We start from the raw sequence: 27,573 nt of genomic DNA, 5'->3' as shown, positions 1-27,573 counted from the left end.
AAAATATATATTTTTGCAGTGAAGAAGACGCTCTTATCCAATCACGTCGAAGTTCACTTGCACATGGAAGTTGGAGGAAAACATTAGAAATCTGGACCATTGAAAGGTAGCTAATGAAATATCTGTTTATGACAGTATTTTCTATATAGTGTAACTGTGTTTTTCAGTCTACACACTGTATCAATATTCTTAACCAAATGTTTCGTATATTTTTGTTTGTGAAAGTGCCCCAGAAAATCTATCTTGCAGGCTGAGCAAGGGAATCAGTCCAACAAGCTAGCTAGTCAACAAGCTAGCTAGCGTCTGCACAATTATACGGTTATCATAGGTTTGCCAATGATAGTCCTTTTTGAAAATTCACTGCAGTGCATACATTTTCCTTAAAACTGAAATCCGCAGAGGGGTATACTAGAAAGGAAGATCAGTGACATAGCCAGCTAACTTGCCTTCTGTTCTAAGCAAGGTGTGTCTTTGCGCTAAATCCCGACTACTCAAATGACGTTGCAAGAGAGAGGAAGTGGGAAGTAACAGCCGCGAAATATAAACACAGGAACAACGTGTGATGGGCCCATAAAGGGAATGTATTGTCATCTATAATAGTGAATATGGGCATATCCTTTTTTCTGACATTTTGCCCCTAGCTTTCAGGATGTCATCCAATTGCAGTGTGACCACGTTACAGCTGGACTCGGTGAGCCAGGCAGAACGCCACCCTGTTCACCTGCTACCCTGTGAGATAGAGCACGACGGGCCAGCAGAGGTGTCCCAGTTCTTTACAGCCACCATCAAAGACCGAAAACACGGTATGTTGAGACAGCAGTAGCTGCATGCATGCATTCTGTACATAAACCGTCGTGGAAGACCAACATCTGATGTCACAAAGAGTACCTAGTGTTGTGTGTAGCTTACTTTCAATACAGATTACTTTAATACAAATTGTGTCTCTTCCACATTTCCCACAGAGAAAACTGTGTCGTTCAGGGGTCGTGGGTTAAAAGGTCAGGAGGTCAGCTGTCCGCAGGGCTACACAGGCCTGGTGCTAAGAGAGGTCAACAAACCAGGCTCTGACCAGGAGGTAAACAATAAATGCTGCCAAAATCATCACTGTCTGACCAACATCAACATAATGTACCATAGCAGGTCAACAACTCAAAAGGAATGCTGTCAGAATCTGCTCAAATCTATCTGTAATCACTGACCAAAATCCACACACCAACCAGGAAATATGATACACTTCCTTTTCCATTGTCTGCAGCAGGGACACACATACTGTATAACACCATACTGCATATTTAAACTCTTCACACACTTACAGTAATGTTATATGTGAGGTAATGTGTGTGTCCAGGACAGGACAGTGAAGGTGTCTTCAGTGTTCCATAACGTCACCTACTGGAACCTCGAGACTCCGCCCAACTCTGATGACGGTATCATCATGGCAATGGCCTGGCCGGATCTGGCAGAAGCGGTGAGTGTGCAAAACAAGAATTTGTTTTAAGAGAAGAGCACCATTAGCATGCATTACCATACGTGGCCCATAAGTAATAACAACACATGATTCATCTTTGACAGATACACGGGCCAGTGGATGACTGACACAGAAGAGGCCAAAGCAAAGATCAATCCCTTCCCTACCCTAATTTTACTGCTGGAGCCCGAAGACTGCCATTGCTTAGCTTGTGAAAATAGGAATTATGGACAGACAATGGGTAGAACAGTCCCTAGTGTTGTAGTGGACATTGTGTCTATCTTTTACAGATCCATAGGGGTGAATTGTGCTTGCTTCTTCTTGTGACTTCTGTAACTATTGTACCATGTTCTTTTTGTTGTATATTTCTGTCAACAATTATACTCAAATTATAGGCCATTGTGATACAGATCGTGTTGGAAGTCATTTACTAAACAGTACTCCAATGGAAGGAAATATCTAGATATGTGGACTAAAGAACTGTCCATGTTCTATTCACAGCAATGAAGTAGTAGTGATATTCAGCCAATCGTAAAAGTTGGCAACAATGGAGACTTCTATATAGTACAGATAATTTTACGCTATTAACGTTGACAAAAACTGTACCCTTGACAACTGCCGATTTTTATCTGGAATATGTCCTAACATACAGGTAACTGCCAAAATAAAGGAAACACCAACATAGTGTCTTAATAGGGCGTTGGGCCACCACGAGCCAGAACAGCTTCAGTGCACCTTGGCATAAATTCTACAAGTGTCTGGAACTATATTGGAGGGATGCGACACCATTCTTCCACAATAAATTCCATAATTTGGTACTTTGTTGATGGTGGTGGAAAATGCTGACTCGGGCGCCGCTCCAGAATCTCCCATAAGTGTTCAATTGGATTAAGATCTGGTGACTGAGATGGCCAAGGCATATGGTTTACATCGTTTTCATGCTCATCAAACCATTCAGTGACCACTTGTGCCCTGTGGATGGGGGCATTGTCATCCTATGGGGGCATAGCCATGGTAGGCAAAATAATGGCCTGCCCAGCATTTTTATACATGTCCCTAAGCATGATGGGATGTTATTGCTTAAGTAACTCAGGAACCACACCTGTGTGGAAGCACCTGCTTTCAATATACTTTGTATCCCTTATTTACTCAAGTGTTTCATTTATTTTGGCAGTTACCTGTAGTAAGGTACACAAATTATTTTGGCACTGAGGTCATAGTAAGACAACTGGTACAGATAAATATGTAAAAGACAAAAGTCATGAAAGGCCCATTTAAAATAGCTAAAACACCACTGGCCCCTGGTCCCTCAGGAATGCAGACCCAGCTAGTTGACCGAGTGCCTGGTCTGCTCAATCCCGGGCATGGGCATGTCTGGCACGCTCCACCTGTCGCACCACTATGTCTGAAAAGATGATCCTGGTGGAGGGAAACGTCTAAATCCTCACTCAACCTGCACACTAGGTCTGGGCCTCTGACGTATCCCAGATCATTTGGAAGGTCATTTTGAAAGTATCCCAGATCATTGCCACGGACATGCAAGACCAGGATGTCTGGTGTTGGAAGGGGGAAGGCATAAATAATGTGTCATTCTCTGTAGTATGGAGAAGTATACAGCTAGCTGTGTGTGTTAGCTGTGTGGAGGCTGGCCCTCCTCAGTGTCTCCTTTACTGCGTTTGGCCGGCAGGCTGGAGTCATGAGCCTTCCTAATGTGGCGGTACAGGTCACCTGACTGCGTGTAGCTACGGTAACAGTAGCGGCACTCATAGGGGCGCTCGCGCGTATGCACGATGGCGTGTCGCCTCAGGGTGTACGCGCACGAGAATGTCTTCCCGCAGACGCTGCACGTTGGGACATCCTCAACATAGTTCCCCATGGAATCCTGGAAGTAGACGGGCTGGTCAGAATGTTGGCCCACAGAGGGAAAGAGGGAGGATGGGAAAGGGGGAACGTCAGAGGAGGTGGTGCCGGGTCCGGAGGGGGAGAGGGGGAAGGAGAGAGGCTCAGAGGGGTGGGAGTGGGTCATCTGGAGTAAGGCGTGGTGGGGGTGAAAAGGGAGTAAGTGGGGGTTGTTCAGTTCGTCTCCGTGGTTATTATCATCAAAGTCATTCCTGTCCTCTACCTCCATCATCCCTCGTTCTCTCCCCTCTATTCCTCTCCTCATCAGCACTCCTTCCATCTCCTCAAACTCCTCGTCTGAGATCACTATGGCCTCCACCTTTATCTTTACCACATCCTCCTGCTCCACCTCCACCACTTCTCCTCTCCCTGCCAGGGGCTCCTCCACTCCCACAGTCCCCATGTTAGAGTATTCACTAGCCTCCCCCCTCTCCCTCTCTGACCCACCCTGCTGCAGCCCTTCAGGCCTGGACAGGGCCGAGGTTTGGTCTTGATGGGTTACAAGGTTCAGGTTGGGAGGTGAGGTGAGGTGGAGTGACTGTGGATGCTGTATTCTAATCTGAGGGTGTGTGTTGATACTGAGACCATGCTGCTGGCATTGTATGCCTGGTGTGATGACTGTGCTCTTGTTGTCAGAGACAGGGTCATGGCTGTCCTGTTCTGGGCTGGAGGAGCTGCTGTGGTCGGACTGGGTCAGTATCCTCACCATGGAGCTGGAGCCATCAGTCTGGGTCACAGGTACCACTGATGATGATGATGCTGCTGATAAAGAGGGCTGGCGATGGTGGCTGCTGTAACTGTATGACTCTGTGGAGCTGCAGGGGCTACAGAAGGCTGAGCCCCCCTGACCCTCTCCCTGACCCCCCAGCCTGAGAGTGGGACCGGAGGAGAGGGTAACCAGCTCACCCACATGAGTGAGAGTGTGGTCCATGCCCGGCTGGGTGGTGTCGGCCATGTCTGGACTCAGAGGGGCGTGCGCCTGAACCTCCACCCTCCTGTCTGACCTTGTAGAACAGCCCAACTGGTTTCTCTGCATTGACGGAGACTGAGACACTGACATTGCCATGGCCACCGCTTTGGCAGCTCCTGTTGCCATGCCGACTCCGGGTCCACTACCACCCACAGCTGCCACTCCGCTCTCCTCCGGGCGCGTGCTGTCTGCCTCAGCCGGTGGCGGTCGGTGCTGTAGCCGTCTCTTACACACCCGGACCACCTCGTTCATGTGGAGGAAGCTCGCTGCCGCCAGCACGTCCTCTGCTGGGGGAGGGGCCTCCAGCCGCAGCACGCCTTCGTACATGAAGTCTAACAACAGGCCGAATGCCGCTGCTGTCACGATATCCCCGTCCAGCGTGACCGAGCTGGCCCTGCCGGCACCAGCGGCCCCTGGGGGATCGGAGTAGAACATGTGGAAGAATGGAGAGCATGAGGCCAGGACAGCCCGATGGGCCAGGAAATGGGAGGAACCCACGAGGACGGTGCAGTCGCACAGGAACCCACGCTGTCGCTGAGAACGCAGACCTGACAGGAGCTGCAGGGAGTGCTGGGGGAACTCCATTACTGGAGGGAGAGGGGGACATAGAGAAAGAGAGAAGGCAGAGAGAGAGATAATGAGTTACAAGGGGATCTGATGGATAGCATTACATTTACATTTTAGTCATTTAGCAGACGCTCTTATCCAGAGCGACTTACAGTTAGTGAATACATATATATATATATTTTTATACTGGCCCCCCGTGGGAATCGAACCCACAACCCTGGCGTTGCAAACGCCATGCTCTATCAACTGAGCTACATCCCTGCCGGCCATTCCCTCCCCTACCCTGGACGACGCTGGGCCAATTGTGCGCCGCCCATGAGTCTCCCGGTCGCGGCCGGCTGCGACAGAGCCTGAACATGTAAGAAACAAAGAACCAGTTAAGTACCTACTGGAGTGTTGAAATGTGCTCCCTCACACTGGCAATCAGTCTGCTTCAGAGAAGTCTGGTTGGACTCGCCTCCCTTTTCTAAACATCAGACTGTTACCATGGTTACTCCATGGATTATCAGTCTGACTGAAGTCGCCCTAAAAAATATGCAATAGTCTCTACAAGCCAATGCAATTATATTTACACTTACTTTACCGGTTGTTCATGCTGTTGGTCCTTTTGGCGGTAGGAGGTGGAGGTAGGGTATCCACAGGAAAGGGTTGTTTTCCCGATTTCTTGCAGCGCCGGTAGGGTCTGTCAATTGTATTTTAAATCTCTTAATGCATTGCAGGTGATGCACAATATGTCAACAATAGCAGAATGTAACCGAACATTGTCGCCCGAAGCATGTTTCCTTGCAATCAGCTGTGTGGTTCGGTTAGGCGCGTCCATAATCAGTATCGAAAATAAAAACCGGAAATACCAACCATTTACAGACCAGCGGGCTAGTAACGCTTCTGACTTGTAATGGGACTGTTCAAGAACGCTGAGCCTACATGTTAGAGACGAGTGTATAAGTATTAAACTCTAGGATTCTAAGAGGCTATCGCCTACGACTTTAGGCTTAATCCTCAGGCTCTGGTTTCCCTCCATGTATGCATGAAGGCAAGACAACTCTCAATGCTTCTCTTCCCGACAAGCGCTGCAGGCAAGACAGAACTATCAGTCATTTTCGATAGCTACACACCAAGCACTGTTGTTCATCACTTGAAAACATTACAAGTTCTTAGTAGCGAGTAAGTGCACGATAAACATGAGTGATTCATGTATTTTAATATTTACCAGTTATGCGAGGTTTACAGCTGTTTTGATGCTAGCTGGCCCAATGTTAGCTAGCTAACTTTAACTTGCTGACACTGAATTATGCCCGTACTCTAAATAAACATGTTTCATATCACTTGATAAAGGCTATCGGGACTTGTACCAAAATATAGTTAGAAACATAATTGTTATATTTAACTCAATCATTGGCCAGCTGCTACAATATATTCTTACCTGCTAAAGACGTACCCTCTTTCCTTTGACACAAAACAAAGAGCTAAAGTCACTTACTGCCACCTACTGGTTGGTGTCTGAACAAAGTGGAAGTGGAATGTGCCTGCTTGTTTACATTTCGTGCTGTTTTTACCATATATGTCAATGTATATTTTGCCAGTGAGTTTTACAACCACAGTGGTTGCTTGTGCTTACGTTCAACATTTGCGCTTTGAATGTGCGAACTTATCTTTAGTACGCATGGCAATAGGCATGTTTAGTAGGCATGTTGGGCACCATACCATTTGAATCATTGTGGTAGCTTGCCTTGCTGTGTAGCCTACTGTAATGAGAGTTGAGAGAGATCCATTCCACATTGAACCGACAGAAATAACTGTAAATGGACCGTGGAGGAAGAGGACGTGGAAAAGGAGGAAGGGGGAGGCGAGGTAATCGTGTAGAGGTAAGAGAAGAGACTGATATTAGTCCCTTTTGAGCTGTGCCCTATTTCTATCTTTCCTTGTCCCTTCTCCAGTGCCGCTTTACATGCTAGTCGGAACTAGAAAACTCGGAAATTATGACTCGCTAACTAGTTGTAGTTAATCACGTGCCGCGTTCAACGAATAAGCTAATCAGAAACTCCCGAGTTTCCTAGTTCGGACTAGACGTATGGTTATTCTGTTCTATTCTAGCTAGTAGCAGGGTTACTGGAAAGCATCTGGAGATATTGTTTCCCCTACAGGTTATAGAAAGAGCAGAAGCTCTGAGTCAGACCCCTGTCCTACCTACAGGTTATGGAAAATGAGCTATTTTAGTATTTCTCCAGTAGGTTCCCTGAAGGAGAAAACTTCCACTGCTATGTCAAAGATAATAAAACAACAACAGTACCAGCATTAGCAGGAAATATGCCTACTATAGCAGGGGTGTCAAACAAACGGGCCGAAACTGTGTAGACATGATAATGGACCTATATTGATACAGTTTCTTGACTGTCCAGCTCGCTAATAACCACTGTGCGCAGTCAATGGACCTACATTCATACAGCTCATACAGTTTCTTGACAGTCCAGCTCGCTAATAATCACTAGACAGTTAAGACATCGAACATTTCAAAAACTTTTTTGACGGTAAGGAAGTATAACCAACCTCGTTGAAGACCGAATGCGTACATTATTGTACTACAGTAATGTACGCAAAAACACTACAGTAAATACTACAGTATACTACAATCCGTAAAAACACTAAATTCATTACTATAGTATATACTACCGTTTTCTTTTACTGCAGTATTTATACTATAGGTAACTGTAATTACTACAGTATACACTACAGTATTGTTGGACTAAAGTCTGTAAAAACACTACAGTGAATACTTAAGCAATAAGGCCCGAGGAGGTGTGGTATATGGCCAATATACCACGCCTAAGGGCTGTTCTTAGGCACAGCCCTTAGCCATGGTATATTGGCGATACAGCACAAACCCCCGAGGTGCCTTATTGCTATTATAAACTGGTTACCAACGTAATTAAATAAATGTTTTGTCATACCCATTTTATACGGTCTGATATACCATGGCTGTCAGCCAATCAGCATTCAGGGCTCGAACGACCCAGTTTATAATATAGTATTTAAACTATACTGTAGTATTTTCTTGTGTGGGTCACCACCAGTGTACATGTGTTGCCTTTCAGGACAAGGATGTCAGCCTGTCCAAGTCTCTTTCCTTTGCCCTGCGCCATGGAGCCAATCAGATGGGACTTCACATGAATCCTGGTAGAAATGCAGTTTATTTAGCTGCATTTTGTCTAGCTTATAATATCACTTTACCAGCATTTCATATTGCTGCACAATAAACATTACATGCAATCTACAATCTGTACTCCTCATTTAGGTCTGAATAATAATGTTCTCCCTCATTGTCCCTAGATGGCTTCCTATTTGTGGAGGACCTACTGGCTCATGCACAGTTCCACTCCTTCTCATTGGAGGACGTGAAGAGAGTTGTGGCCACCAATGACAAGCAGCGATTCAAGCTCTGCCCACACCCTGAGGACGGGCGGCTGCAGATCCGAGCCAATCAGGGACATTCTGTGCAGGTAGGAAAAAAATCTAGGGCTGTGCTGGAAATGTGGCACCCTATTTCCAAAATAGTGCACTACTTTTGGCCAGAGCTCAGCCCACTTAGGGTCAAGAGTAGTGCACTATAGAGAATAGGGTGCCAGTTCTGACGCATCCCTAGGTGGCGCATGACGTGGTCAATCAATCAATCAATTTTATTTTATATAGCCCTTCGTACATCAGCTAATATCTCGAAGTGCTGTACAGAAACCCAGCCTAAAACCCCAAACAGCTAGTAATGCAGGTGTAGAAGCACGGTGGCTAGGAAAAACTCCCTAGAAAGGCCAAAACCTAGGAAGAAACCTAGAGAGGAACCAGGCTATGAGGGGTGGCCAGTCCTCTTCTGGCTGTGCCGGGTGGAGATTATAACAGAACCATGCCAAGATGTTCAAAAATGTTCATAAGTGACAAGCATGGTCAAATAATAATCAGGAATAAATCTCAGTTGGCTTTTCATAGCCGATCATTAAGAGTTGAAAACAGCAGGTCTGGGACAGGTAGGGGTTCCATAACCGCAGGCAGAACAGTTGAAACTGGAATAGCAGCAAGGCCAGGCGGACTGGGGACAGCAAGGAGTCACCACGGCCGGTAGTCCCGACGTATGGTCCTAGGGCTTAGGTCTCTCAGTTGGCTTTTCATAGCCGATCATTAAGAGTTGAAAACAGCAGGTCTGGGACAGGTAGGGGTTTCGTAACCGCAGGCAGAACAGTTGAAACTGGAATAGCAGCAAGGCCAGGCGGACTGGGGACAGCAAGGTGTCAGCATGCCCGGTAGTCCTGACGTATGGTCCTAGGGGCTCAGGTTCTCAGAGAGAAAGAGAGAACGAGAGAATTAGAGAGAGCATACTTAAATTCACACAGGACACTGGATAAGACAGGAGAAGTACTCCAGGTATAACCAACTAACCCCAGCCCCCCGACACATAAACTACTGCAGCATAAATACTGGAGGCTGAGACAGGAGCGGTCCGGAGACACTGTGGCCCCATCCGAAGAAACCCCGGACAGGGCCAAACAGGAAGGATATAACCCCACCCACTCTGCCAAAGCACAGCCCCCGCACCACTAGAGGGATATCCTCAACCACCAACTTACAATCCTGAGACAAGGCCGAGTATAGCCCACAGAGGTCTCCACCACAGCACAAACCAAGGGGGGCGCCAACCCAGACAGGAAGATCACGTCAGTAACTCAACCCCACTCAAGTGACGCACCCCTCCTAGGGACGGCATGAAAGAGCACCAGCAAGCCAGTGACTCAGCCCCTGTAACAGGGTTAGAGGCAGAGAACCCCAGTGGAGAGAGGGGAACCGGCCTGGCAGAGACAGCAAGGGCTGTTCGTTGCTCCAGAGCCTTTCGTTCACCTTCACACTCCTGGGCCAGACTACACTCAATCATATGACCTACTGAAGAGATAAGTCTTCAGTAAAGACTTAAAGGTTGAGACCGAGTCTGCGTCTCTCACATGGGTAGGCAGACTGTTCCATAAAAATGGAGATCTATAGGAGAAAGCCCTGCCTCCCGCTGTTTGCTTAGAAATTCTAGGGACAATTAGGAGGCCTGCGTCTTGTGACCGTAGCGTACGTATTGGTATGTACGGCAGGACCAACTCGGAAAGATAGGTAGGAGCAAGCCCATGTAACGCTTTATAGGTTAACAGTAAAACCTTGAAATCAGCCCTTGCCTTAACAGGAAGCCAGTGTAGGGAAGCTAGCACTGGAGTAATATGATCAAATTTCTTGGTTCTAGTCAGGATTCTAGCAGCCGTATTTAGCACTAACTGAAGTTTATTTAGTGCTTTATCCGGGTAGCCGGAAAGTAGAGCATTGCAGTAGTCTAACCTAGAAGTAACAAATGCATGGATAAATTTTTCTGCATCATTTTTGGACAGAAAATTTCTGATTTTTGCAATGTTACGTAGATGGAAAAAAGCTGTCCTTGAAACAGTCTTGATATGTTCGTCAAAAGAGAGATCAGGGTCAAGAGTAACGCCGAGGTCCTTCACAGTTTTATTTGAGACGACTTTACAACCATCAAGATGAATTGTCAGATTTAACAGAAGATCTCTTTGTTTCTTGGGACCTAGAACAAGCATCTCTGTTTTGTCCGAGTTTAAAAGTAGAAAGTTTTCAGCCATCCACTTCCTTATGTCTGAAACACAGGCTTCTAGCGAGGGCAATTTTGAGGCTTCACCATGTTTCATTGAAATGTACAGCTGTGTGTCATCCGCATAGCAGTGAAAGTTAACATTATGTTTTCGAATAACATCCCCAAGAGGTAAAATATATAGTGAAAACAATAGTGGTCCTAAAACGGAACCTTGAGGAACACCGGAAATGTACAGTTGATTTGTCGGAGGACAGACCATTCACAGAGACAAACTGATATCTTTCCGACAGGTAAGATCTAAACCAGGCCAGAACTTGTCCGTGTAGACCAATTTGGGTTTCCAGTCTCTCCAAAAGAATGTGGTGATCGATGGTGTCAAAGGCAGCACTAAGGTCTAGTAACACGAGGACAGATGCAGAGCCTCGGTCTGACGCCATTAAAAGGTCATTTACCACCTTCACAAGTGCAGTCTCAGTGCTATGATGGGGTCTAAAACCAGACTGAAGCATTTCGTATACATTGTTTGTCTTCAGAAAGGCAGTGAGTTGCTGCGCAACAGCTTTTTCTAAAATTTTTGAGAGGAATGGAAGATTCGATATAGGCCGATAGTTTTTTATATTTTCCGGGTCAAGGTTTGGCTTTTTCAAGAGAGGCTTTATCACTGCCACTTTTAGTGAGTTTGGTACACATCCGGTGGATAGAGAGCTGTTTATTATGTTCAACATAGGAGGGCCAAGCACAGGAAGCAGCTCCTTCAGCAGTTTAGTAGGAATAGGATCCAGTATGCAGCTTGAAGGTTTAGAGGCCATGATTATTTTCATCATTGTGTCAAGAGATATAGTACTAAAACACTTAAGTGTCTCTCCCGATCCCAGGCCCTCGCAGTCTGCGCAGATCCAGGACAGCTAAGCCCTGGAGGAATACGCAGATTCAAAGAGGAGTCCGTAATTTGCTTTCTAATGGTCATGATCTTTTCCTCAAAGAAGTTCATGAATTTATTACTGCTGAAGTGAAAGCCATCCTCTCTTGGGGAATGCTGCTTTTTAGTTAGCTTTGCAACAGTATCAAAAAGAAATTTTGGATTGTTCTTATTTTCCTCGATTAAGTTGGAAAAGTAGGATGATCGAGCAGCAGTGAGGGCTCTTCGGTACTGCACGGTACTGTCTTTCCAAGCTAGTCGGAAGACTTCCAGTTTGGTGTGGCGCCATTTCCGTTCCAATTTCCTGGAAGCTTGCTTCAAAGCTCGGGTATTTTCTGTATACCAGGGAGCTAGTTTCTTATGACAAATGTTTTTCGTTTTTAGGGGTGCAACTGCATCTAGGGTATTGCGCAAGGTTAAATTGAGTTCCTCAGTTAAGTGGTTAACTGATTTTTGTCCTCTGACGTCCTTGGGTAGGCAGGAGTCTGGAAGGGCATCAAGGAATTTTTGTGTTGTCTGAGAATTTATAGCACGACTTTTGATGCTCCTTGGTTGGGGTCTGAGCAGATTATTTGTTGCGATTGCAAACGTAATAAAATGGTGGTCCGATAGTCCAGGATTTTGTGGAAAAACATTAAGATCTACAACATTTATTCCATGGGACAAAACTAGGTCCAGAGTATGACTGTGGCAGTGAGTAGGTCCAGAGACATGTTGGACAAAACCCACTGAGTCGATGATGGCTCCGAAAGACTTTTGGAGTGGGTCTGTGGACTTCTCCATGTGAATATTAAAATCACCAAAAATTAGAATATGATCTGCTATGACTACAAGGTCTGATAGGAATTCAGGAAACTCAGAGAGGAACGCTGTATATGGCCCAGGAGGCCTGTAAACAGTAGCTATAAAAAGTGATTGAGTAGGCTGCATAGATTTCATGACTAGAAGCTCAAAAGACGCAACGCCATTTTTTTTTTGTAAATTGAAATTTGCTATCGTAAATGTTAGCAACACCTCCGCCTTTGCGGGATGCACGGGGAATATGGTCACTAGTGTAACCAGGAGGTGAGGCCTCATTTAACACAGTAAATTCATCAGGCTTAAGCCATGTTTCAGTCAGGCCAATCACATCAAGATTATGATCAGTGATTAGTTCATTGACTATGACTGCCTTTGAAGTGAGGGATCTAACATTAAGTAACCCTATTTTGAGATGTGAGGTATCACGATCTCTTTCAATAATGGCAGGAATGGAGGAGGTCTTTATCCTAATAAGATTGCTAAGGCGAACACCGCCATGTTTAGTTTTGCCCAACCTAGGTCGAGGCACAGACACAGTCTCAATGGGTATGGCTGAGCTGACTACACTGACTGTGCTATTGGCAGACTCCACTAAGCTGGCAGGTTGGCTAACAGCCTGCTGCCTGGCCTGCACCCTATTTCACTGTGGGGCTAGAGGAGTTAGAGCCCTATCTATGTTGGTAGATAAGATGAGAGCACCCCTCCAGCTAGGATGGAGTCCGTCACTCCTCAGCAGGTCAGGCTTGGTCCTGTTTGTGGGTGAGTCCCAGAAAGAGGGCCAATTATCTACAAATTCAATCTTTTGGGAGGGGCAGAAAACAGTTTTCAACCAGCGATTGAGTGCTGAGACTCTGCTGTAGAGCTCGTCACTCCCCCTAACTGGGAGGGGGCCAGAGACAATTACTTGATGCCGACACATCTTTCTAGCTGATTTACACGCTGAAGCTATGTTGCACTTGGTGACCTCTGACTGTTTCATCCTAACATCGTTGGTGCCGACGTGGATAACAATATCTCTATACTCTCTACACTCGCCAGTTTTAGCTTTAGCCAGCACCATCTTTAGATTAGCCTTAACGTCGGTAGCCCCTGCCCCCTGGTAAACAGTGTATGATCGCTGGGTGATTCGTTTTAAGTCTAATACTGCGGGTAATGGAGTCGCCAATGACTAGGGTTTTCAATTTGTCAGAGCTAATGGTGGGAGCCTTCGGCGTCTCAGACCCCGTAACGGGAGGAGTAGAGACAAGAGAAGACTCAGACTCAGACTCCGACTCGCTACATAATGGGGAAAACCGGTTGAAAGTTTCTGTCGGCTAAATGAGCGACACCGGTTGAGCATTCCAACAGTATTTCCTCCAGAAGCCATGAGAAAGTTGTCCGGCTGCGGGGGACTGTGCGGGGGGATTTATACTAACGTTACTATCTGTACTTACTGGTGGCACAGACGCTGTTTCTTCCTTTCCTACACTGAAATTACCCTTGCCTAACGATTGCGTCTGAAGCTGGGCTTGTAGCACAGCTATTCTCGCCGTAAGGCGATCGTTCTCCTGTATATTATGAGTACAGCGACTGCAATTAGAAGACATCATGTTAATGTTACTACTTAGCTTCGGCTGTTGAAGATGTTGACGAACCATGTCCAGATAAAGCGTCCGGAGTGAAAAAGTTGAATGAGGGAAAAAAGTTGCGATGGAAAAACTAAAAATATAAACGGTAATTAAAAACAAAACAAAACAAAAAAAAACATAAAGTTGTCAGCTAGCAAAATAAAGTAAAGTTGGCAGCAAAAACGCACAGCAACAAAACGCACAGCAACACGTCTGATGGATATACTGAGATCATGTGACAGGAATGAGATCATGTGACCATAAACCATAAACAATGACAAAACAGTGCCAGGTCTAGTGTCAGTAGTAAGGGTCTGCTGTGTGTCTGTCTGGGCAGGTGTGTGATCTGGACCTGAAGGCTGTGCAGCCTGGTTCTCCTGACTGTCCCAGGGAGGGGATCCATGGCTCCTATCTCCGCCTCTGGCCCTCCATCCGCTCCCAGGGCCTCAGCCGCATGAACAGAACACACATACACCTGGCCCTGGGCCTACCGGGGGAGGACGGGGTCATCAGCGGTAAGAGAGATGGGGGAGAGAGCACTGTGAAAGTATTTTGGCCCAAATACTCCTTGATCATAGCCTACTCCTGGGTTTAAAAGCATGCTCAATGAAGGATTTCCTAAAGTGCTTTTAGTCCCGGAATTGGCTTAATCTGGGTCTGGGAAACTCCCCATAGAACCTCTCATAGATGGGCTCCCTTTTGTGCCTTTTGCTCCAGGCATGAGGAGAGACTGTGACCTGGCCATATTCATTGACGTCCCCAAAGCATTGTCTGGTAAGAGCAACCGAGGTCATTTACAGTAGCAGAGTGCTGCCATTGTAGTGCTCTCATGTCTAAATGCATATTTTTCTTTATGTGTTTTTGTTTCTTGTGCAGAGGGTATCCAGTTCTTCTGGTCGGAGAACAGTGTATTGCTGACACCTGGGGATACTGAGGGGAAACTACATCCCCGATACTTCAGCCGTGCCCTAAAACTAAGACCCACACGTGAGTACCTCACACATGACACACACTCATGAGGGGAAGGATGTTAGATGGGAGGGATGATGGATAGAGAGGGAAGTGAATATTGACAAATTATAGAAATCTTCTGTTTCAGAGAGTATTCTGCAACTGGAGTAGGTGAAGAGGCTTATCTGTGCTTTGGAGGTAAAAGACATGGCTGAATATGTTACCAGACGTCTGTTGATTTCCAGTTCTGTCTAGACTGTTTCCATGGTAACCGATACTGTTTGAGACCAGCACCCTGAAGACTCTGGGTGAATAAGACTGTGAGACTGAAAACACCTTCAACAACAACTCAACAACAGCTCTATTACCATACAGGCCACAGTACAGGCACAGAGACTGACTGGTATTCCTGACAACACTGTCACATGACAAAGACACAAGAGGATGCTATCAGATGGCAACCAGCAGGTACAAGTTGTGGGTTAGCCAACAGACAGTCTCCACTGTTCCACAGAGATAGGAACACACACACTGCCTGCCTGTGGCTTCCTGTGCAGTTAGTCACATTTCAGGAAACTCTGCCACCATACTCTTAAGGACACAACCATCAAGCCAAATGCCTCATCTGGAAATTAAAACACCTGTCAACTGTTTTTATATATGTCAATAAACATATTTAATTCTGGATTTCAGAATTGACAATTCATTACATTGTTAATAATTTTCCATAACACTATATTCATGGGTCACCTCTTCCTTGAATTATTGAACAATCAACTCCCATGTATTTTAGCATCCCAGGGTGGACTGGTTGTCATTTATCTTCAAGGCTGCTGCAGCAGCACTGGGTGGAGTGAGGGTGTCACAGAGCCTCGTGGCCCCCTGTCAGCTTGTGGAAGAGCTCTTCGTTGAGCGTGTCGCTCTGCTCAAGGCTGCGTGTCGACATGAAGACGTAGCCTCCAATGAACTCATGGACGATCTGACAGTCAGCCGTCACACAACTGAATGCTATGTTCACGTTCTCATTAAACTCTATGGTCACCTGAGGGTTAGTAGCACACACACACACATAGAAAAGATGAGCAAACGCTAAATGACCAGGAAAAAGGGATACAGTGTTCAGTGTGTATTTGGCTATGTAGATTATGTGAACATTTTGATTGATTGTTTGATTGATTGACAGGTCAGGTCACCTGTCGTTTGTCCCAGTTGACGTTCCACTGCCTCATGTTGTTGTAGCGCCAGGTCTTGACCACGTATCCCACCCCCAGGTCGATACAGATCAGACGGTTGGGGGCGATGCCCAGCACCTCGTCCTTCCTGCTGCCCTTGAACCTAAACGGGTCAGAGATCAGCCACTAGACTCAACTTCACCACAACAACTTATCATTAGACCAGCCACTAGACTCAACTTCACCACAACTTATCATTAGATCAGCCACTAGACTCAACTTCACCACAACAACTTATCATTAGACCAGCCACTAGACTCAAGTTCACCACAACAACTTATCCTTAGACAAGCCCTTAGCCTCCCACTAATCTTTGGTGATAGATTAAACATAAATGTAAATTGAGGTAACTGCCTAGCTAGTGCACGCAATATTTGGTTCTAGGTACCGAGACTAGCCTCACTGTGAAATGTGTAATACACTGGGTTGCCAGATCCTCCTTACCTCACCACCATGAAGGAGATGCCAAAGTCTGGCAGGGCCTGCCAGATCTGGAGGAAGCGGAGGAGGGCGTCGGTCAGGGAGAGTTGAGCCACGTTCTGAAATGCCTCCAGGATACGAGGGGTCAACTGGGCATGGCCAAAGAGAGAGAGAGAGTCAAGGTTATATTATGTGGGGTTAGAGGGAGATATAATGGTCTCTCAAGTGACTCAACTGAGTTGTACTGTGTTTGATATAATGGTAACTGCCAAAATAAAGGAAACACTTGAGTAAATTAAGGTTCTGGCAGCTCTCATGGTGTGGGTTGCATTTTCCGGGCAAGGTAAACACCAATTAATACACAAAACGATCTAAGCCATATGCCATGGCTGTCTCAGTCTCCAGATCTCAACCCAATTGAACACTTATGGGAGATTCTGGAGCAGTGCCTGAGACAGCGTTTTACACCATCATCAACAAAAACTAATGGAATTTCTCGTGGAAGAATGGTGTCACATCCCTCCAATAGAGTTCCAGACACTTGTATAATCTATGCAGTTACCTGTATATCATTATGTAGTTCATCAGGGTTTATCATTGGTCCACACATGATGATGAAGATGTTCATCTCTACTTGGTACCTGTTTGACCTTGTACTTCTTGCTGTAGCGTGGAGACACCAGACTGTGTGTGTTGATGCTCATGCTGTCGTCGGTGTGTGTGTTGTGTGTGTTGGGGTTGGTCTGCTGCATGGCCAGGAAGGAGCGGATGCTCTGGACCTCGCTCTGGAACGAGCTGTCTGCCAGACTCTTCCCTTTAGAGGCCAGTCGACACGCTGCCATCCACCTGGAATACTGCTCCTCCTAGAGAGAGAGAGCGAGCGAGAGAGAGAGAGAGCGAGAGCGAGATAGAGAGAGGTATACTTCAGTCATGGGCAATATCTTGGATTTATTGTGGATCTTATATTGTAAGAAATGTACTACTCATGTATCTGGCAGTGTACGTTTGTGTGTGTGTAACCCACATTTTCACAGCGCAGGTAGACCTCGTTCATGCCCTCTGGAGCTGGAATCAAAAGTTTGATGCAGAACTTTTGTCCAGCGACGTTCACATCTGGAGCGGCCTCACAGCCTGAAAAGGTATACGGTCATTGTACTGTGTGTATAAGCAGGTGAAAGAGACAAAATACAATGGATCTAAGGGAGAATCTCAATTGCATTTCCTTGATTCCTTCTCCTCTGACCTTCTCATCCAATGGGTTTTGAGAAAGAGGCCAGGAGAGAGGATGCAAGAAATCAAGGAAATGCAATTGAGATTCTCCCTAAGTGTGTGCTTCATACCTTTGAGGTTGATCTGTTGAATGGGTTCTCCCAGGCTCTCCTCTTTGCTCTTATAGTAGGAGATGGAGGCATCCTTAAACTTGAACCAGTACTGCTTGTATCCCTTCAGAGTCAACCTCTTGGGCCTGAAACAGAAGTACACTGTTATTACTGTTATTATCCTTCACATGCTGGGTGTGTGTGTGCTGATTATGCATGTTTGTGTGTGTGTGTGATTTGGTGTGTTCCATTCTAAATATAGAGTAGGGAAATTAGGAATCAGAATTTTTTTCACATAAATGCCGGATCTTACCGGAATATCTTTAAATAATCATTCAGCTCTGGGGCAGTCAGGTTCTCCTGTGTGGAAGACAAAGCAAGATGCTAATGATTCCATGTCTGACTTTTCAAATAGGCATCTTGGTACTGTGTCGATATAATTTTATAATGTCATTCTACTTAGACTACTTTATTTATTTATAACTAAAATACATAACTGAAATACATATTCACAAACACATACAGTGGGGGAAAAAAAGTATTTAGTCAAATCAAATCAAATAAAACAAAATTTTATTGGTCACATGCGCCGAATACAACAGGTGCAGACATTGCAGTGAAATGCTTACTTACAGCCCTTAACCAACAGTGCATTTATTTTAAACAAAAAAAGTAAGAATAAAACAACAACAACAAAAAAGTGTTGAGAAAAAAAGAGCAGAAGTAAAATAAAGTGACAGTAGGGAGGCTATATATACAGTAAAATAAAGTGACAGTAGGGAGGCTATATATACAGGGGGGTACCGTTGCAGAGTCAATGTGCGGGGGCACCGGCTAGTTGAGGTAGTTGAGGTAATATGTACATGTGGGTAGAGTTAAAGTGACTATGCATAAATACTTAACAGAGTAGCAGCAGCGTAAAAGGATGGGGTGGGGGGGCAGTGCAAATAGTCCGGGTAGCCATGATTAGCTGTTCAGGAGTCTTATGGCTTGGGGGTAGAAGCTGTTGAGAAGTCTTTTGGACCTAGACTTGGCACTCCGGTACCGCTTGCCGTGCGGTAGCAGAGAGAACAGTCTATGACTAGGGTGGCTGGAGTCTTTGACAATTTTGAGGGCCTTCCTCTGACACCGCCTGGTATAGAGGTCCTGGATGGCAGGGAGCTTTGCCCCAGTGATGTACTGGGCCGTACGCACTACCCTCTGTAGTGCCTTGCAGTCAGAGGCCAAGCAGTTGCCATACCAGGCGGTGATGCAACCAGTCAGGATGCTCTCGATGGTGCAGCTGTAGAATTTTTGAGGATCTGAGGACCCATGCCAAATCTTTTTAGTCTCCTGAGGGGGAATAGGCTTTGTCGTGCCCTCTTCACGACTGTCTTGGTGTGTTTGGACCATGATAGTTCGTTGGTGATGTGGACACCAAGGAACTTGAAGCTCTCAACCTGTTCCACTACAGCCCCGTCGATGAGAATGGGGGCGTGCTCAGTCCTCTTTTTTTTTCCTGTAGTCCACAATCATCTCCTTTGTCTTGGTCACGTTGAGGGAGAGGTTGTTGTCCTGGCACCACACGGCCAGATCTCTGACCTCCTCCCTATAGGCTGTCTCATCGTTGTCGGTGATCAGGCCTACCACTGTTGTGTCGTCGGCAAACTTAATGATGGTGTTGGAGTCGTGCCTGGCCATGCAGTCATGGGTGAACAGAGAGTACAGGAGGGGACTGAGCACGCACCCTGAGGGGGCCCCCGTGTTGAGGATCAGTGTGGCAGATGTGTTGTTACCTACCCTTACCACCTGGGGGCGGCCCGTCAGGAAGTCCAGGATCCAGTTGCAGAGGGAGGTGTTTAGTCCCAGGATCCTTAGCTTAGTGATGAGCTTAGAGGGCACTATGGTGTTGAATGCTGAGCTGTAGTCAATGAATAGCATTCTCACGTAGGTGTTCCTCTTGTCCAGGTGGGAAAGGGCAGTGTGGAGTGCGATAGAGATTGCATCATCTGTGGATCTGTTGGGGCGGTATGCAAATTGGAGTGGGTCTAGGGTTTCTGGGATTATGCTGTTGATGTGAGCCATGACCAGTCTTTCAAAGCACTTCATGGCTACAGACGTCAGTGCTACGGGTCGGTAGTCATTTAGGCAGGTTATCTTAGAGTTCTTGGGCACGGGGACTATGGTGGTCTGCTTGAAACATGTTGGTATTACAGACTCAGTCAGGGACATGTTGAAAATGTCAGTGAAGACACTTGCCAGGTGGTCAGCACATGCTCGGAGTACACGTCCTGGTAATCCGTCTGGCCCTGCGGCCTTGTGAATGTTGACCTGCTTAAAAGTCTTACTCACATCGGCTACGGAGAGCGTGATCACATAGTCGTCCGGAACAGCTGGTGCTCTCATGCATGCTTCAGTGTTGCTTGCCTCGAAGCGAGCATAGAAGTGGTTTAGCTCGTCTGGTAGGCTTGTGTCACTGGGCAGCTCGCGGCTGTGCTTCCCTTTGTAGTCAGCCACCAATTGTGCAAGTTCTCCCACTTAAAAAGATGAGAGAGGCCTGTAATCTTAATCATAGGTACACGTCAACTATGACAGACAAAATGAGGAAAAAAATTCCAGAAAATCACATTGTAGGATTTTTAATGAATTTATTAGCAAATTATGGTGGAAAATAAGTATTTGGTCAATAACAATAACTGGCTAGGCCACTCCAGGACCTTGAAATGCTTCTTACGAAGCCACTCCTTCGTTGCCCGGGCGGTGTGTTTGGGATCATTGTCATGCTGAAAGACCCAGCCACGTTTCATCTTCAATGCCCTTGCTGATGGAAGGAGGTTTTCACTCAAAATCTCACGATACATGGCCCCATTCATTCTTTCCTTTACACGGATCAGTCATCCTGGTCCCTTTGCAGAAAAACAGCCCCAAAGCATGATGTTTCCACCCCCATGATTCACAGTAGGTATGGTGTTCTTTGGATGCAACTCAGCATTCTTTGTCCTCCAAACACGACGTGTTGAGTTTTTACCAAAAAGTTATATTTTGGTTTCATCTGACCATATGACATTCTCCCAATCCTCTTCTGGATCATCCAAATGCACTCTAGCAAACCTCAGACGGGCCTGGACATGTACTGGCTTAAGCAGGGGGACACGTCTGGCAATGCAGGATTTGAGTCCCTGGCGGCGTAGTGTGTTACTGATGGTAGGCTTTGTTACTTTGGTCTCAGCTCTCTGCAGGTCATTCACTAGGTCCCCCCGTGTGGTTCTGGGATTTTTGCTCACCGTTCTTGTGATCATTTTGACCCCACAGGGTGAGATCTTGCGTGGAGCCCCAGATCGAGGGAGATTATCAGTGGTCTTGTATGTCTTCCATTTCCTAATAATTGCTCCCACAGTTGATTTCTTCAAACCAAGCTGCTTACCTTTTGCAGATTCAGTCTTCCCAGCCTGGTGCAGGCGCTTGTAACGCCAGGGTAGTGGGTTCGATCCCCGGGACCACCCATACACAAAAATGTATGCACACATGACTGTAAGTCGCTTTGGATAAAAGCGTCTGCTAAATGGCATATTATTTTATTATTTACAATTTTGTTTCTGGTGTCCTTTGACAGCTCTTTGGTCTTGGCCATAGTGGAGTTTGGAGTGTGACTGTTTGAGGTTGTGGACAGGTGTCTTTTATACTGATAACAAGTTCAAACAGGTGCCATTAATACAGGTAACGAGTGGAGGACAGAGGAGCCTCTTAAAGAAGAAGTTACAGGTCTGTGAGAGCCAGAAATCTTGCTTGTTTGTAGGTGACCAAATACTTATTTTCCACCATAATTTGCAAATAAATTCATAAAAAATCCTACAATGTGATTTTCTGGATTTTTTCCCCTCAATTTGTCTGTCATAGTTGACGTGTACCTATGATGAAAATTACAGGCCTCTCTCATCTTTTTAAGTGGGAGAACTTGCACAATTGGTGGCTGACTAAATACTTTTTTCCCCCACTGTATATTTTGACTTCACAATACAATATATTATTATTTCTGTAAGGTGAAATAAAGAGTCATAATTTCCTGACCAGCATGTCTTGGGGGCTGCTGTCTGCCCCATCCAGCTTGACCTCCAGACACTGTAGGGCTGAGTCCAGGTCATCCATGGCCGGACTGGAGGTCATCGTCTGGGGCTCCGACAGGGACAGCTTGTTGATGTGGTACTGGGGGGGTTGGTGGGGTTGAAGATGATAAGAGAGAGTTAGTCATAGTTATACTTACAGGACATTAGAAATAGGACAACACAGGCCTGTTACATGTCAGTACGTGATTGTGGTAATGTTACAGTGCATTCGGAAAGCATTCAGACCCGTTGACTTTTTCCACATTTTGTTACATTACAGCCTTCATTCTAAAATTGATTAAATTGTTTTTTTCCCCATCAACACAATACCATATAATGACAAAGCAAAAACAGGTTTTTCGAAATGTTTGCAATTGTATTTTTTTTTAAACCCGGAGATATCACACTTACATAAGTATTCAGACCCTGTACTCAGTACTTTGTTGAAGCACCTTTGGCAGCGATTACAGCCTTGAGTCTTCTTGGGTATGACGCTACAAGCTTGGCACATCTGTATTTGGGGAGTTTCTCCCATTCCTCTCTGCAGATCCTCTCAAGCTCTGTCAGGTTGGATGGGAGTGTTGCTGCATAGCTATTTTCAGGTCTCTCCAAAGATGTTTGATTGGGTTAAAGTCCGGGCTTTGGCTGGGCCACTCAAGGACATTCAGAGACTTGTCCCAAAGCCACTCCTGCGTTGTCTTGGCTGTGTGCTTAGGGTTTTTGTCCTGTTGGAAGGTTAATCTTCGCCCCAGTCTGAGGTCCTGAGCGTTTTGGAGCAGGTTTTCATCAAGAATCTCTCTGTACTTTGCTCCGTTCATCTTTGCCTCGATCCTGACTAGTCTCCCAGTCCCTGCCACTGAAAAACATCCCCACAGCATGATGCTGCCACCACCATGCTTCACCGTAGGGATGGTGACAGGTTTCCTTCAGACATGACGCTTGGCATTCAGGCCAAAGAGTTCAATCTTGGTTTCATCAGACCAGAGAATCTTGTTTCTCATGGTGTGAGAGTCTTTAGGGGCGTTTTGGCAAACTCCAAGCGGACTGTCGTGCCTTTTACTGAGGAGTGGCTTCCGTCTGGCCACTCTACCATAAAGGCCTGATTGGTGGAGTACTGCAGAGATGGTTGTCCTTCTGGAAGGTTCTACTATCTCCACAGAGGAACTCTATAGCTCTGTCAGAGTGACCATCGGGTTCTTGGTCACCTCCCTGACCAATGCCTTTCTCCCCCGATTGCTCAGTATGGCTGGGCGGCCAGCTCTAGGAAGAGTCTTGGTGGTTCCAAATTTCATCCATTTAAGAATGATGGAGGCCACTGTATTCTTGGGGACCTTCAATGCTGCAGACATTTTTTGGTACCCTTCCCCAGATCTGTGCCTCGACACAATCCTGTCTTGGCGCTCTGCGGACAATTCCTTCGACCTCATGGCTTGGTTTTTGCTCTGACATGCACTGTAAACTGTGGGACCTTATATAGACAGGTGTGTGCCTTTCCAAATCATGTCCAATCAATTGAATTTACCACAGGTGGACTCCAATCAAGTTGTAGAAACATCTCAAGGATGATATTACATTTTTTTTATACATTTGCTACATTTTCTAAAAACCAGTTTTTGCTTTGTCATTATGGGGTATTGTGTGTAGATTGCTGAGGAGTTTTTATTTTATTTAATCCATTTTAGAATAAGGCTGTAACATAACAGAATCTGGAAAAAGTCAAGGGGTCTGAATACTTTCCGAAGGCACTGTATATCTGGTTTACAATGACAGTATCTCATTTTGACAGTTGATGCTCTCTTTTAGTGTATGATTGTTGGGGTTCAGGTATTAGCATGAAGATACTGTCCATCCTGTGTACCTGTAGAGCTCCAAACAGCATCATCTCCTCCTCAGTACAGTCTATGTCCTCCAGTAGGATGGCCCAGCGAGCCTGCTCATACATCTGGGTCAGACGCACCACATCATACTGAGAGGGAGGGAGGGAGGGAGGGAGGGTGAGAGAAAGGGGGGAGAGAAGATAGAGTGAGAAAAAGATGTGAGAGAGAGAGAGAGAGAGGTCAGACGATGGCACAGAAGCAAGGCAGTGAAACCCAGATGGTCAGATTCAAGAGTAGAGTTCACACTTCTATTTTAGAGGCTATTTCCAATCAAACTATCACTTTCCATTCTCTATTTCACTCACTCACACACACAGAGACATACACAAACCTTGGGCTCCAGGTCATGGAAGCAGTAGTATTTGAAGCGCAGCCAGAGTCTGTCATTCTCCTGAACTCCCTGCTGCATCAGTGAACGAGAAGAGTCCAGCCAACTGAGAGAGAGAGATAGGAGAGAGAGAAATTAGTTAGAACGAAAGACGACTACAGAGAGAAGTGAAGATAGAGACAGAGAAACGTGTGTGTGTCTGTAAGTCTGTATGTCTACCTGCTGTGGATGTGGGCCTTGTCTACCACACTGGCGGGGCGGTACAGCTTAGCGATAGCCTCTGGGGTGGGAGCAGGCTGGGAGACTGACAGCATCTTGTACACCTTCTCAGTCTTAGGGGAGTCAGCGAAATGGGCAGGCATTCCATTATACAAGCAGGGGCGGGACACTGGGTAGGAAGGGAAACAGGACAGGGTCAATATTGGCTCATATAGTGAATATATATAGATTGTACTACTACTTCTGCTACTACTACTACTACTGCTACTCCTGAGTGGCGCAGTGGTCTAGAGATCCTGGTTCGAATCCAGGCTCTGTCGCAGCCGGCCGCGACCGGGAGACCCATGGGCGGCGCACAATTGGCCCAGCGTTGTCCAGGGTAGGGGAGGGAATGGCCGGCAGGGATGTAGCTCAGTTGATAGAGCATGGCGTTTGCAACGTCAGGGTTGTGGGTTCGATTCCCACGGGGGGCCAGTATAAAAAAAAAAAGTATTCACTAACTGTAAGTCGCTCTGGATAAGAGCGTCTGCTAAATGACTAAAATGTAAATGTAAAATGTACTTCTGCTACTACTACTACTGCTACTGTTACTACTGTTACTACAACTACTGCTACTACTGCTACTGCAACTACTGCAACTACTGCTACTGCAACTACTACTACTGCAACTACTACTACTGTTACTACTACTACTACTGTTACTACTGCTACTGCTGCTGCAATTACTGCTACTACTACTACTGTTACTACTACTACTACTGTTACTACTGCTACTGCTGCTGCAATTACTGCTACTACTGCTACTGCAACTACTGCTACTGCTACTGCTACTACTACTACTACTGTTACTACTGCTACTGTTACTACTGCTACTGCAACTACTTTTACTGCTACTACTGCTACTTCTACTACTGCTGCTGCAACTACTGATACTACTACTACTGTTACTACTACTACTGCTACTACTACTACTTCTACTACTGCAACTACTGCAACTACTGCTACTGTTACTACTACTACTGCTGCTGCAACTACTGCTACTACTACTACTGTTATTACTACTACTGCTACTACTACTACTGCTACTACTACTTCTACTGCAACTACTGCTACTACTGCTACTGTTACTACTACTACTGCTGCTGCAACTACTGCTACTACTACTACTGTTACTACTACTACTACTACTACTACTACTACTACTGCTACTACTGCTACTTCAACTACTGCTACTACTACTACTGCTACTACTACTACTACTACTACTACTGTTACTACTGTTACTACTGCTACTGCAACTACTACTACTACTACTACTACTACTACTACTGCTGCAACTACTACTACTACTACTACTGTTACTACTACTACTACTACTGTTACTACTACTACTGCTACTTCTGCTACTGCTACTACTACTACTACTACTGTTACTACTGCTACGACTGCTACTGCAACTACTAATACTACCACTACTACTGCTACTACTACTACTGCTACTACTTCTACTGCAACTACCACTACTGCTACTTCTGCTACTGTTCCTACTACTACTGCTACTACTACTACTACTACTGTTACTACTACTACTTCTACTACTGCTACTACTTCTACTGCTACTACTTCTACTGCAACTACTGCTACTGCTACTGCTACTACTTCTACTGCAACTACCACTACTGCTACTTCTGCTACTGCAACTACTGCTACTACTACTACTGTTACTCCTACTACTGCTACTACTACTACTGCTACTACTGCTACTGCTGTTACTACTACTACTACTACTACTACTACTACTGTTACTACTACTACTGCTACTACTACTACTACTACTACTGCAACTACTACTACTACTGTTACTACTGCTACTACTACTACTGCTACTACTACTACTACTGCTACTACTACTACTGCAACTACTTCTACTGCAACTACTACTACTACTGCTACTACTTCTACTGCAACTACCACTACTGCTACTTCTGCTACTGTTACTACTACTACTGCTACTACTACTACTACTACTACTGTTACTACTACTACTGCTACTACTGCAACTACTGCTACTACTACTACTGTTACTACTACTACTGCTACTACTACTACTGCTACTACTGCTACTGCAACTACTGCTACTGCTACTTCTGCTACTGTTACTACTACTACTGCTACTACTACTACTACTACTGTTACTACTACTGCAACTACTACTACTGTTACTACTACTACTGCTACTACTGCTACTGCTACTACTACTACTACTGTTACTACTGCTACTGTTACTACTGCTACTGCAACTACTTTTACTGCTACTACTACTACTGCTACTACTGCTACTTCTACTACTGCTGCTGCAACTACTGATACTACTACTACTGTTACTACTACTACTGCTACTACTACTACTACTGCTACTTCTACTACTGCTGCTGCAACTACTGATACTACTACTACTGTTACTACTACTACTGTTACTACTACTACTACTGCTGCTGCTACTACTGCAACTACTACTACTGTTACTACTACTACTACTGCTACTGCTACTGCTACTACTACTACTACTGTTACTACTGCTACTGTTACTACTGCTACTGCAACTACTTTTACTGCTACTACTACTACTGCTACTTCTACTACTGCTGCTGCAACTACTGATACTACTACTACTACTGTTACTACTACTACTGCTACTACTACTACTTCTACTACTGCTACTACTGCTACTGCAACTACTGCAACTACTGCTACTGTTACTACTACTACTGCTGCTGCTACTACTACTACTGCTACTACTACTTCTACTGCAACTACTGCTACTACTGCTACTGTTACTACTACTACTGCTGCTGCAACTACTGCTACTACTACTACTGTTACTACTACTACTACTACTACTACTACTACTACTGCTACTACTGCTACTTCAACTACTGCTACTACTACTACTACTACTACTACTACTACTACTGTTACTACTGTTACTACTGCTACTGCAACTACTACTACTACTACTACTACTACTACTACTACTACTACTGCTGCAACTACTACTACTGCTACTACTACTACTACTACTACTACTACTGTTACTACTACTACTACTGTTACTACTACTACTGCTACTTCTGCTACTGCTACTACTACTACTACTACTGTTACTACTACTACTACTACTACTGCTGCTACTACTACTACTGTTACTACTACTACTGCTGCTACTACTACTACTGTTACTACTACTGCTACTGCTACTACTACTACTACTACTACTACTACTGTGAC

General features: G+C 45.5%; 4 protein-coding genes across 10 annotated transcripts in view; 2 read left to right on the top strand and 2 right to left on the bottom strand.

Annotated features, from left to right (window-relative positions):
* rnaseh2c (ribonuclease H2, subunit C) lies at positions 1–1,877 on the top strand. Its single transcript, XM_041839172.2, has 5 exons — positions 1–106; positions 642–803; positions 963–1,075; positions 1,349–1,468; positions 1,573–1,877. Exons 2-5 carry the CDS (start codon positions 650–652, stop codon positions 1,594–1,596), a joined length of 411 nt encoding a protein of 136 aa, XP_041695106.1. The 5' UTR covers positions 1–106; positions 642–649; the 3' UTR covers positions 1,597–1,877.
* Positions 1,878–2,578: 701 nt separating this feature from the next.
* On the bottom strand, positions 2,579–6,376 carry zbtb3 (zinc finger and BTB domain containing 3). 2 transcript variants are annotated; one of them, XM_041839230.2, is made up of 3 exons: positions 6,328–6,376; positions 5,483–5,586; positions 2,579–4,924 (listed from the first exon to the last, which is right to left on the bottom strand). In XM_041839230.2, the coding sequence occupies exon 3, from the start codon at positions 4,920–4,922 to the stop codon at positions 3,099–3,101; it is 1,824 nt and encodes a 607-aa protein (XP_041695164.1). In that variant the 5' UTR covers positions 4,923–4,924; positions 5,483–5,586; positions 6,328–6,376; the 3' UTR covers positions 2,579–3,098. The 2 variants fall into 2 exon arrangements, with proteins under 2 accessions (XP_041695164.1, XP_041695174.1); XM_041839240.2 differs by having other exon boundaries at positions 5,488–5,586.
* Positions 5,467–15,495, top strand: trpt1 (tRNA phosphotransferase 1). Of its 4 annotated transcripts, none has more exons than XM_041839282.2 (8): positions 5,467–5,530; positions 6,695–6,769; positions 7,997–8,078; positions 8,232–8,401; positions 14,195–14,372; positions 14,575–14,631; positions 14,734–14,844; positions 15,054–15,495. In XM_041839282.2, exons 2-8 carry the CDS (start codon positions 6,707–6,709, stop codon positions 15,077–15,079), a joined length of 687 nt encoding a protein of 228 aa, XP_041695216.1. In that variant the 5' UTR covers positions 5,467–5,530; positions 6,695–6,706; the 3' UTR covers positions 15,080–15,495. The 4 variants fall into 4 exon arrangements, with proteins under 4 accessions (XP_041695216.1, XP_041695206.1, XP_041695197.1 ...); XM_041839272.2 differs by lacking the exon at positions 5,467–5,530 and adding an exon at positions 5,599–6,068; XM_041839263.2 differs by lacking the exon at positions 5,467–5,530 and adding an exon at positions 6,404–6,486.
* Positions 15,458–27,573, bottom strand: part of LOC121533347 (fermitin family homolog 3-like) — an 89,017-nt gene continuing 76,901 nt past the window's right edge. For all 3 annotated transcript variants that reach the window (XM_041839217.2, XM_041839208.2, XM_041839200.1), the window contains 11 exons: positions 24,286–24,454; positions 24,070–24,172; positions 23,720–23,827; positions 21,827–21,961; positions 18,093–18,139; positions 17,801–17,925; positions 17,485–17,591; positions 17,102–17,323; positions 16,485–16,609; positions 16,002–16,143; positions 15,458–15,850 (listed from right to left, as the gene is read on the bottom strand). In XM_041839217.2, the coding sequence (XP_041695151.1) occupies positions 15,671–15,850; positions 16,002–16,143; positions 16,485–16,609; positions 17,102–17,323; positions 17,485–17,591; positions 17,801–17,925; positions 18,093–18,139; positions 21,827–21,961; positions 23,720–23,827; positions 24,070–24,172; positions 24,286–24,454 (1,463 nt within the window). In that variant the 3' untranslated portion in view covers positions 15,458–15,670. The remainder of the gene's footprint in view (positions 15,851–16,001; positions 16,144–16,484; positions 16,610–17,101; positions 17,324–17,484; positions 17,592–17,800; positions 17,926–18,092; positions 18,140–21,826; positions 21,962–23,719; positions 23,828–24,069; positions 24,173–24,285; positions 24,455–27,573) is intronic.

The sequence above is a fragment of the Coregonus clupeaformis genome, chromosome 2 (genome assembly GCF_020615455.1).
Source record: "Coregonus clupeaformis isolate EN_2021a chromosome 2, ASM2061545v1, whole genome shotgun sequence".
Classification (NCBI taxonomy): domain Eukaryota; kingdom Metazoa; phylum Chordata; class Actinopteri; order Salmoniformes; family Salmonidae; genus Coregonus; species Coregonus clupeaformis.
The sequence above is the reverse complement of the archived record's forward strand: the minus strand, read 5'-3'. Positions and strand labels throughout refer to the sequence as shown.

Coding starts and splice junctions, on each gene's coding strand:
- zbtb3 (XM_041839230.2), bottom strand. CDS start 4,922: ATGGAGTTCCCCCAGCACTCCCTGCAGCTCCTGTCAGGTCTGCGTTCT.
- trpt1 (XM_041839282.2), top strand. CDS start 6,707: ATGGACCGTGGAGGAAGAGGACGTGGAAAAGGAGGAAGGGGGAGGCGA. Junction 8,402..14,194: donor ATCAGGGACATTCTGTGCAG/GTAGGAAAAAAA, acceptor CTGTCTGGGCAG/GTGTGTGATCTGGACCTGAA. Junction 14,845..15,053: donor CCTAAAACTAAGACCCACAC/GTGAGTACCTCA, acceptor GTTGATTTCCAG/TTCTGTCTAGACTGTTTCCA.
- rnaseh2c (XM_041839172.2), top strand. CDS start 650: ATGTCATCCAATTGCAGTGTGACCACGTTACAGCTGGACTCGGTGAGC. Junction 804..962: donor CATCAAAGACCGAAAACACG/GTATGTTGAGAC, acceptor CATTTCCCACAG/AGAAAACTGTGTCGTTCAGG. Junction 1,076..1,348: donor AACCAGGCTCTGACCAGGAG/GTAAACAATAAA, acceptor GTGTGTGTCCAG/GACAGGACAGTGAAGGTGTC.